Genomic DNA, 12523 nt, shown 5'->3' on the forward strand with positions numbered 1-12523 from the left:
ATGTTTACAATATCTAATACAATTCTAATGATTTAATAGCCTGTAACTTGAATTGTGTTCAAGAATTTTTTAATACTTACTCATGGTGACTAGAATTTTATCAGCAGTATTATAGAGAGCCCAAAAATTAGGTGCCCAATATGCATGGCACAATCCTCTTTTAAATGGAAATAAACGGGACAGCACCTGTAACACAATTAGCACATTAAAATTTTTAAATTTACATAATGTTTTCACAAAATTAAAAAATACCTAATCAATTGTTATAAAATTAAGTTAATGATAATATCAATACAGTAAAATAAAAAGTATTTTTAAGTTTGCTCATTTCTCTCATTTACAATGTGGTTCAATTAGATTCAGCATTGAATTATTCTTATTCATCAGGTTATCAGTATTCATTTGACGCTTTCCTTGGATCAAAATTCTGAAAAATGTTTACAATGAAAATAATCTCATATTTTTCTGCTTCAAGTGAAGTCCCTAAAAAATTGTTTAATGATCATTCAAATTCTTTTTATTTCATACGAAAATTTTTCATATATAATATTTTTTTTTTTGGATAAGGAAATCAAAAGATTAATTATCTGGCCTGAGACCCTATTCACATTTCTAAAAAAAAGGGTTTTAAGAAATTTAATGCAGAATTCATACAAAACACTACTTTTTATCTGAGACTTTCTTAACTTTAGGTCTTACTATATGTATCCATGCAGAGAATGCAATGAGTAAATTATTTTTACAAAAAGGGAGGCAGAAATCCAGTAAATGTTCATGTTAGTTCATAGCTCAGGTATAACAGAGAGAGTACTCTGAGCAATATAAAAAAAATAACATATTACAAAAAAATATATAACTTGAGGCGTACTTCAAATATAATGATGAATATATATAATAAATTACAAAATATAACTACACATAAACAAGATATTTCTGTCCTGAGGTATGTAACATACTGATGCTATTATTACCACTTGTGGAAAAAGTTCTAGTAGGACTCATCTGGAACTGCAAGTACATCCACTTCGAGTTAATTTATTAATCTCAAAATCACTGTTCTTTCAAAGAGGATTTCAGTTCAGGAATTGAAAAAGATCTGCTTGATCAAGCTGAGTGACTGAGGAAATTGCCCCACACAGTTGTCTTAGATGAGAAGTTATGAAACAAAAGAGATACACCTATGTAACCTGGCAGCCATCATATCACGGCACAAATTTTGTAACTACCTGATGCATTTCAAATTTTTTTGTAACATCACTACATAATCTTGTCTGTCAATAGGTCTTGTTCTTCATCTATTTCCCTAACAATCAATGAGTTTCATTTAATGCACAATTCATTAATAACCGTAACATGAACATCATCACATGACGATGTCTAGAACCATCCTGAACAAGGATCAGCTTACATCGCTTAAACCAAATAAAAATACATAAAGCTCATGTATTGACCAGAATAATTTTGTTTAAATATTTCACGAGTATCCATGAACGTTCTCCCAAATTTTAAGCAGAATTTAATGCCGATTCACCACTCATAAATAACAGCTATGTTAAATATTGCAAAACACACGTCAACACAAATGAAAACAACAGCAACAGCTCAATGAATAATTGCAGTAGGATGATGCAACTGACACGACGGATTAATTACGAAGTACACTTACACATAGCATCACTTATCAGATGTAAAGTTCAGCAACTTAATGACTTATATTCATGGCCTCATATTTGACCTGTAATTATAGCTAAGAATTACACTTTTGTAAGAAAGAGAAATGAAATCCAGTACAGAAGTAAATGAAAGAAAATAATAAACAGTGGTATCAAGTATACTACTATTTATCGACAATTATAATATTTTCATTTCTTTGAAATTCCTTTATTTTCTTCTTTTTTTAATTTATTTATAGTTTAAAAACACTTCCACTGAATAAAGTACTGTATCGTTTAAAAGAATTTTCACTTTTTTCTTGGATTAACGGAAAACTGGAAATTGGTAAACAAATTCAGAGGTTGAAAAATTTTTTAATCAAGAGTGTTTTGAATTACATATTTTCTATGAATTACACTACACAAGAATCAATTTTTAGTATTGATTGTTGCTGTGTAAATCACAATTCGATGTGGGAGTACCTATAATGGAATAAATTATTTTATAGCACTGTAAATATCCACAGCAAAAAACATTCACTATTTTATATTCTTTACAACTATTTCTGCAGGTTTTTTGTTCACATTAAATATCATTATCACAGCCCTCTTTTGGAGAACAAATACCCAGTTGATGTCAATTCATTGAGCATCATATGCATTTATATTTAATTTTGTAAAACAGATGTTATTTTAAAGTATGCATAATTTTCAGTAGTTCAGTTTTGTTTATATTATTTATGAAAGAATAAAATTGTTTTTCTGAAATTAAGCAAGCATTTGGAATAGGTTTTTCAAGGCAGAAAGAGGAGAATCAACCTGTCACTTTACACTATCTGTTTTATTCTATCACCTCCTCTGAGAATAATGATGTTCACTATACAACCAGTCCCTGAGACAAACTGAGTACAGGTGTCAATTCAGGGGCTGAATATTACCAGCATTTCACAGAAATCAGATACAGATGTTTAACAGTATGCTTAGTTTATTGAAGAAGGCGAACTGAAGAGTTCATATTTCTGATATTCTGCTAACACGCTCACTTGAGAAGCTTGTAATCCTTAAAATAGGCATATTTTCAGGAATGACTTCTGTTTCATATCAGCTCTTGGTTTGCTTACAATTGTTGAGATTACTACTTAAATCTGTTATTAATTTTTTCTTCTTTTTAATAACAAGTAATCGCATCAAAAATCTTAATAGATAATATTGATATAACTAAAATAACTGTTGAACTTTCGCAGTACACGTTACAAAATAAGCCAACAAAATTTTTTTTATTACGTTATACTAAAATTAATAAGGTAATAAAAAAAAATATGAGATTGAGAATAATACCTGTTGTACTTGTCCGCAAGCAATGAACGGCCCAAATGATATAATAAACACAGATAACACGATGATAGACAATTTAACTAAGCGAACAACTGAAAAGGAATTCAGTTGCAATGGTTCACCAGGAACAGCTCTTGTAAAACAATAATTACGAAGATAGTAAATGAAATAAGCAGGAGCAATATATAAATAAATATGTTTCATATTTAAAAGGATTGTAAACCAAAATGCACCCTCTAGCCAATGATCCTAAAAACAAATACAACAAATTATACTTAAATAAAATGAAATAAATTTAAATAATAATATTTTTTTTTGCAAAATTATTAATACTCACCTCCTCCTTTACACTTATCACTCTTTAAACACTATACTTACAAAGTTTCTGGCTTTGCCTCATATAATACATCATTAACAGATACAGAATGGGAGAGTGCATACCATCAAGAGAATATTAATTGAATTTTGAAGTTTCCAAGGAAAATAATTCTTAAACTGGTTAAAATTGCACTATTCATTATAAGTGTCTTTAATAATTTTTTTGAATGATTCAAAAATCATTCATTGCGTGTGAATGAGTCATAAAATTCTTGCGTGTCACAATTGAGTAGTTTATTATATATTAAAATGAGTGCTGTTTTAATAACTAGCCTAACTGAAGCCATTATTTAATTCAATTAGTCATGAAAATTAACACTGTTCACCTGTAATGATGATTCATTACCTGAAATAGTATTTTAAAACTGATGATGAATCCAGGGATTTTTTTTATCAAAATTAGTACTTATGTTAATATTCCTGTTTTTATGTGTTCATAGCTATTCATTTTACAACACTTTATAAACTATTAATTACATCATACTCAGCAAGATGTTCAATAAATTTATTATCATCTTGCAGCTTTGTAATGATCTGAAGCTTAATAACTAAGAATAAAAAAAAAATCAGATGTAACTTTATTTTAATCTCCAAATAGTTTTCTGTTAAATATCTGAATATTCATTGTTAGGCTAACAGTATGAGTAGTTTAAACTAACAGAAACAGTATGAGTAATCACTGTTAAGCTAAAGTATCCATTCTCATTTACATTTTTATCTTACTTCAGAATTCTGCCTGTTTTAAATACAGAAAATATTCCAAAAGTACATCCTGTTACCTGGTGAATAAATTTTTTCTTGTTTACTGTATATATCTGGATGTTTTACTAAAACGTTTTTCCAATTATCAACCACATTAAAAGTAATAATTTCCATAAGGTATGGTTATTTTTTAAGAATTAAAATAACCAGATTGTTCATTTTGATAAGTTCAGTAAGAAAACTTGTACACTGATGAAAAACAAATTGTCAAAACTTTTTTTCAGGGGTGAAAACCACCCCAATAAAATAATGACATAAATATGTGGGTCAAAAATCAACAAAAAAGCCCCTTCTTGAATTTTGAAATATTAATAAAATAAGATTAAAACTAAGATAATAAGATTAAAACTAAAATAATAAAAGAACCACAACCATAAGTAATCATTAAGAAAGAACTAGGAGAATACCAGGGAGGTTTCAAACCCTGGAGGAGCTGTCCAGACCAGATCATGAGTCACAAGCTAATAATGGATTACAACAGAAAAAGAACCAGTGACATGGTGACGTTTGCAAACTTCATGAAAGTCTACAACTGCATCCAGAAAGAGGATCCCTACTAAAAATTCTATAACACTTGATAAAACTGATGCTCACAAAAACTAGGTCAAAAGTAAAATTCAAAGGCAAACTTTCGGAACCATTTGAGATCAAAACAGGACTGTGTCACAGCAACAGACCCTCACCACTACCATTCAACTATGCTCTGGAAATGGCAATGAGGAAATAGCTCAAAAAATGCCCCTGAAAAATAAAAATAGGCCAAAAGATCAAAACAAAATGCTGTGATTTCACCAAGCATTTGGCATTGCTAGCAAATGACATTTATGAAGGTAAAAAACAGATTAGAACTTCAAAACAATGCAAATAAAATTGGCCTCAAAATATCATTTGAAAAGACAGAAATTATGCCCCAAAAACCAACACAATTAAAACAAGTAAACACAAACAGTAACAAAGTCAAAATAGTAACCCAATTTAAATACCTTTGAGAATAATAACAACCTGAACAGAAAAAACCTCAATCCAAACAAAAACAAACAAATTGGCTAAGCACAAAAATTAACCTGGTATACCTACAACAAAAAATGTCTACCCATAAATGGAAAACTAAGACACTAAAACACATAAAACCAGAAGCCACATATACAGCAGAAACACTCTTCCACCTGAACAAACAAAGACCAGACTCCAGAACTGAAAGAAGAATTGGAAAAACCTGCATCAACAAAAAGTACCACAAAGACAGGCAATGGTGGACTGTGACCAATAGTCATGTACGAAGAGTTGTACATGATTTCTCCTCTTATGCATGATACCATGCATAAGACGAGACTAGGATTCTTTGGAAGCATCATGAGGATGCAAGATTTGAAACTTCTGAAGCAACTGGCACGGTACAATCTCAACTCAAAAAAAAAAAAAAAACACCAAGGCAGGATGGGGATGGATTAGAGAAATAAGAGATGATCTGAAAGAAATTGGCCTTACACCAGAAGACACCACAGACAAGATAAAATTATATGAAAAATCAAGGGCAAAAACACTCCCTTCACATTCATAAGAAATTTACAACACAAACATTTTCAACACCAGAAAGAGGACAGAGATAAGAACTTATGAAAAATACTATGAGGGCCACAAGGCCTGAACAGTCCCTTTGAAGATACTTTGATAATAAACTGACTAAAGTGTTCCTATTCAGTAATAAAGGATGAAAAAAAGAAATAAATTTGTGATAAATACTGACAACCAGTGTAAATAACATACAGATCCCCTAAGAAAATGATTAGCATTGTCTTATGAATGAATTACACATCAGCAATATTATGTTATAGCACATTTTTCTCTGTTGAGCTATTAATACAGTAGTTATTTATAAAAAGAGGCTTTTTTTTTAATAAATGTTTTTATCTAACAATAACAAAGTAATTCTTGTCAATTCCAAATTATTTTTCCCATAAAGTACATAATTTAAAAAATTAGATGCTTCATATTTCAATTAACACAATAAAATAAACACAAAATATTTCATGTAACAATATTTCTTTGTTTGGAAAAAAAGGAGATTTTTCTGTAAGCAAGAACCATTTCTTCATAAAAATAAAATTGTATGACAAAAAGAATTTTATAAGATTAAAATAAACTTACAAAAATATGTGTCACAGTGAATACTGTGCTGGGACTTCTCATTACTCTGAAAAATTTTCCCTCAGGTTATTTAAACCGATTAGTTACTTCATTTTTCTTTTTATCATTTTCAAACCTCTGTGACACAAGTCATTGTTTTAAATGAAGTAAAAGTCAATAATCACAAGATGATCAAAGATATCTCAGTAGTTGTTTGAATTCTTGAGCCATTTTTATTACAGTACGTGGATGAGATTTTGTCATGCAGAAACAAGACCCAATGGACTGCTTCCTACATCTTTTGTTCTGAATGCATGCCAAAATTCTTTAAGTTTTACAATAGATGACATTTACAATACTTCCATGATTCAGGAACTCAATAAGTAATATCCCATCATTGTCACAAAATCAGAGGCTATAACCTTCCGGTCTGAATGCTTTTTTCTGCTTAATCTTCTTAGACCTTGGAGATATGAATGCCACCGTTGTATCAATCGCTGCTTTATTTTAATATTAGCACACAATATCCAAGTTTCATATTTAGTCACAATGCAGTTAAGCAGTTCATTTCCTTGACTTTGGTAGGTGCTGCAAAAATATTTCCTCGAGTCCATCTGTAAATATTTTTGATACTCACCTGGTGTACAACAGTCTGTAACCATTTCTCTATTTGAATTTTGTGAATCACTAAAACAAATGTTTCAAAATTCATTAATAATTCTGAAACTGCAAATCTTCAATATTTTAAAATCTTTTTGTTCACTTTTCCCAACAAATCATATGTGATCACAAAAGAATGACTGCAACACACGAATATTAGTCCGACTTCTCAAAACAAACAAAATAAGTTTCAAACTTTACCTTTAAACAACATTTAGTCCATAAACACTCCAAACTACTTGTAGATTTCAGCAGGAGATTGTTTTTCACCATTATGAAACAAATTACCAGTCAAACCTCACTGTTTCACAGGATTATTTATTTCAGTATTTGATTACGTTATGCACAGCAACTAACATAAATATGACTGAACTATTATGCCCACAGATGACTACTGAAACATATAATCATGTTACTCAAGTTCTACACGTTTCCAAAACGTAAACTGGTGGTGATGTTGAAACGGCCCTTACCTAAAAAACATGCCTTGTTAAAAAGAGAACAACAAAACATGTAAGAATACTAAAAGAAGAATACAATAGTAAAATCTAAACTCACATGTACTTTTTTTATGAAAAGATATAAAACAAAGTAAACAATGTTTTATTCCTTTGTAATTTAAGCTTCTATAGATTAATGTGAACTGAACAGAACCATTAATAATATTAATTTAAATTTTTAAATAGTTTTATATTTAAAAAAAAAACAATTCATTTTTACAGCATTCACATCACATACCTGCATTGTCCTGGCAACAGATAATAACAATATTCCAAATAATAATCCATTATACTGGAAATGTATGTGGTCAACCATAAGAAGCCCAGCATTACCCAGCAATAATAATTGCAATATGGCCGTCGGAGACCCCCAACGAGAACTCCATTTGCTACTTTTACGAACACCACATGTACTCAAATACATACAACATCTGAAAAAATAGAATATTAAAAATAGAAAAATTCAATAAAATACAACGGTAAAACTTCTCTGTAAAATAATTCTCTTCCATTTTTAAAACGGAGGATTTTATCTACTGAAAAACAGCAGCCATAATAATATAACTTAAGTGCTTAGTGAAAAAAGTACAAAGATAAAAAAAACAACACATTAAACAACAGCCAGACATCATTCAACAATAATTTTTGAGGAACTAAAGAAATGATTTGAAAAATCCCTTCATCATTTTAGAGCTTACTTCTTCCAGAGAAACAAAGATTAATCCCTTCCTTCCCTTCCTTTGTGGAAGTTGATATTTGAAGCCCCAGGCAAACCAGTTAAATTTGAATGTAACAGTTCTTGACGCAATAGCCTGTGAGCAGTGATAACGCGAAAGCATTTTTCACCCTTCAAAAAAAAAAAACATTATCAGCTATCACTATGTTGTTTGATTCTAATTAAACATCTTGACCAGATGACCCAGAAATATAACAAGCTACAAAAATAATCAATTACACAAATGACTATTAACACCAAATAAAGAAAGTTGCCCTAGATATTGACAGACTTTCACAATAATATCATGCAAATCACTGAAAAAAATAACTCTGACAATACAGTAATTGTACAAACATCTAATGTCATCACTTTTGGCACCCTTACTTGATAATATAATTGATATATTAATAAATAAATAATTCACTCTGGATCCAAGAAAACCATTAATTTAGTACCATCAAACTCTGAGATGTAATTCTTTAGCCCAAAAAAATTGATTATCACATGCTGAAAGAATACAAACTATTGCATTAACAAGAAACCCCATGAATGAAACAGGAAAGATTTATGTAGCACAACATTTGAACCACATTTTCAAAATAAGTGTTACGAAGTCAAAAACTGTAGCTTGAGATTATGCTAACTTCAATTTTCAAAAGCTGAGATCAACTGATCACTGAACTTTTAAAATGTAAACCCTATATTTTTACTTTTCAAGTAAAAATACTACTTTTCCCTTTAAATCAACATTGTAGTCCTTTGAACTTAGCATCTAACACAATACCTTTAACTCCTACTTAACTTCTTTTTAACGTGTTTAATAATGAATGCAAAAGTTACTATCACGATATTTCTGCACATAGCTCTTTGGAATGATAAAATGTATTTTATGGTGCAGCTATTTATTAAGCTATGGAGCTATTACTTATATGATAGCACTTTATAGCACCTAACACATTTACCAACAATGCAAACAAAAAGATTTATTTTCTATATAAGACATATCTTAAATTGGAAAATGGTAACTGAAGGAAAAGGAGAAGAAATTTAACTCTTTAACTGAAAAGAAAATGAAGTAGGCTACGTAGACTTCAAAAATATTTAAACATACACCATTTTGTATATATGAGTAAGATGTCAACCACTAGTTTCAAGTATTCTTTCATTAAATGAGACCATTAAAATGAGGTAATACTAGATGAAGGTTTACATTAAAATATTTTTAGTTGTATGCTCTCAAAAGAACAATAAGATAAGAAAATTTATCTCATGCATCTCTTTCTTTTTCTGTTAAGCCTACAGAACTACCGTAAGGTATTACTTCAGAGGATGAATGAAAATGATATGTATGAATGTTAATGAAGTGTAGTCTTGTACAGTCTCAGGTCGACTGTTCCTGAGATGTGTGGTTAACTGAAACCCAACCGCCAAAGAACACCACCAGTATCCACGATCTAGTATTCAAATCTGTATAAAAGTAACTGCCTTTACTAGGATTTGAACCTTAGAACTCTCGACTTCAAAATCAGCTGATTTGCGATGACGAGTTTACCACTAGACCAACCCGGTGGGTTTTTTTACCTTATATACCTAAAGCTAGTTGTTTTTACACCAGTAAAAATGTATAAAATCTTAATTTGTTATATTTATTGGTTTAAAAGGTATTTAAAAAATGGAAACTTTTCAGAACGAGTTAAGATATTTAAGATATCTTTAACAAATGCAGATAAAACAATGTGTAAGGTATTTATTTCAAGAAATCTATGAATACTAAAACAATAAAATGTAACCTTACTATGACAATTCACTATCTCTTTGTTAACATTCTACTCAGCAAAGTCAATTAAAATACAATTAAACACTATTAATTCAATTCAGTAAATCAAGCAATTCCAATATAATCTAATTGGTAGAGTAGACTCCCAAAGAAAGTTTAAATAAACAGCCTAATTTTGGAAATTAACAGTAGCAAATAATAATTTATTGTTTTTTTTAATATATTTTTTATTTTAATTTTTATTAAATTCTTTTTGGTTTTGATTTTTGAGATGTACCTAATTAAAGCAAGACTTTTTACACAAACATTAAACAAATTTCTAATGAAAAACATTTATCAATAAATTCTCATACTTTTACAAATATCAATCATATTTTTACAAAATCAAACAAGGTTTTTGATACATGCAATTTGTACAGTAATATTTTAATTAAATTCCTTAGTTTTAACCTAAAAAAAGTTTGACAGAAATCAAAAACTTTGAGGCAAAGTATAAACAAAATGTGAAGTTTTCAGATAAAAATATTCTTTAAAAATTAATAAATTCTATATTAAAAATTGTTCAAATTTTGACAAAAAGAACACTTTTTATTCACCTTCAAATAAATAATTAAGAAATTAGATGTATTTTATGTATTAATTTAAAAAAATTTAATACATAATTTAATGTATTGAAACTAAAATATATTTTTCTTCTAATATTAAAAAAAAAATTATTTTTTTACACTTCAAATGAGTAAACATTCCCCTCTACTGATTTACAATTGAAGATTTATATCACAGTTATGTTTGCAAATATTGGTATGAAGTCAAATTTAGATATTAAAATAAGCACAAAAAATAAAAATATTATACTGAACAATAAAAAATTAATAACTACTTACTCTTTTGTACCGTAGGCAAGGATAATATCAGAAAAAATTACAGACAAACGTTGAAATAAAATAGTTGCAGTCGATGTATAATTTAAATTATGTACATTTAACATCTTACTATCAAAATATTTTGCTATATGAGACAATAAAAATTCAAACCAAGCAAATAACGGTGGATAGTCCAATGTCCATTCAGAAGTCGACTCATAATACCATTTATCAATCGGTAAACTGTGTGTTATGGCTAACCAGTTGCGATGTACCTCAAAATCTGTTGATCGGCTAAAACAGAATAAAAATTGGAGAGAAGTAAAAATTTATTCCATATAAATTAACCAAAGGTAAAACATAGTTACTTGTAATTCCTGAGAATTAGGACCAACAATAAAAAATCTTTTAACCACTTCATAACAAAAAGATGTAAATGAACTTATGGCCTGAATCTTATGACTCAGAGCCAAAGCTAAAAACCTGAACAGATCTAAAAAATCTTTCATTATATCTAATTTAAGTTTATTACATTATTATTTTGATGTGAAACCAAACAGTACAGAATCGTAGAACAGCTAACCAGCAGCACTATTTATTTGTTTACAATACCCATAAGTAAATTAGAATCAAATCAGCACAATTATTTAGTATCTCACAAGAACAATAAATATTTCAGTGGAAATAAATCACTCTAGAGCACAGACAAAGTTATACAAGCACAGATTATTTAGCAGTCACAATAACTTTAAAAGGGTCACAGACTAGATATTTCACAGATATTGTGTTCTTTGGTGATTGGGTTTCAATTAACCACCCATTTCTGGAATGCTCAACCTGATATTGTACAAGAATACACTTCATTTACTGAAAATAAAACCAACTTAGAGTATGCAACTAGCCGAAAGTAGTATTATTTTGGTAAGAAATTTAATCAGTTGTCTACTAATATCTTTAAATGTGTAAATTCTATAAATGTGGTTGCAATGGATTTCTTACGGTAACGGAAATATTTAAAATACGACATAAAATGTCGTATTTTAATCTTACAAACACAAAATCTAATACTTTACGGGTAAACACACTGTGCAATGTTACATATTAATCTAAATTAGTGTATGATCCCGAAAGATAAAGATTAAAATTTTGCATTTCATACTATCAGTAAACATAAATCAAACTACCATAACCTGTTATGTAGTTATAGAGGTCTTATCATTCCAGACTTCGAATCAGAAATCTGTTTTAATATTAAATAAAAATACTTACTACGATGGAATAAGAAGAAGCTTAAAACAAGAAATCATCAAAACAATTCTCCAAAACATTGTCAACTAAATCAAAACCAATTGAAATTAAATAACACTCCAAATTAGATATTACAGTCGAGTAGCCACATCACACGTGCAAGGTTATGTTTATATCAACAGTTCAATGTACATACGGCAGTCTTAAAGCCAAACTCCGTATTATGTGGCGGCCATATTCAAATCAGTATATTCTAATAGTTTTTAAAGTTTACGTAACATTTAAAAATAAAAATGACTTACTCAAATATAATTTAATGTCTGAAATAATTATAATTTTAAAAAATAGAACCTATTTTCGTTCTGAGAACATACATTAAAGTAATATTAATTAACCACGATATATTAACAATGTACCTCGTTCATTTATTACATTTTTGTAATTCTAGGTTAAAAATAATCGAATCACAAAATATTATATGAACCTAAAAGTTATCTATATTA

The 12523-nt window shown here is 29.0% G+C and overlaps 1 protein-coding gene across 3 annotated transcripts in view; it reads right to left on the minus strand.

Annotated features, from left to right (window-relative positions):
* xit (ALG6/ALG8 family glucosyltransferase xit) overlaps positions 1 to 12207 on the minus strand; it is a 30015-nt gene extending 17808 nt beyond the window's left edge. For all 3 annotated transcript variants that reach the window (XR_012758122.1, XM_075378108.1, XM_075378107.1), the window contains exons 1-5: positions 12042 to 12207; positions 10794 to 11066; positions 7653 to 7845; positions 2991 to 3236; positions 81 to 186 (exon numbers count right to left, since the gene is read on the minus strand). Coding sequence is in view for 2 of the 3 variants with exons in the window: in XM_075378108.1 (XP_075234223.1) it covers positions 81 to 186; positions 2991 to 3236; positions 7653 to 7845; positions 10794 to 11066; positions 12042 to 12100 (877 nt within the window). In the remaining variant the exon portion in view is untranslated. The remainder of the gene's footprint in view (positions 1 to 80; positions 187 to 2990; positions 3237 to 7652; positions 7846 to 10793; positions 11067 to 12041) is intronic.
* Positions 12208 to 12523: the final 316 nt, after the last annotated feature.

This window comes from Lycorma delicatula, chromosome 11 (assembly GCF_047948215.1).
Source record: "Lycorma delicatula isolate Av1 chromosome 11, ASM4794821v1, whole genome shotgun sequence".
Lineage (NCBI taxonomy): Eukaryota > Metazoa > Arthropoda > Insecta > Hemiptera > Fulgoridae > Lycorma > Lycorma delicatula.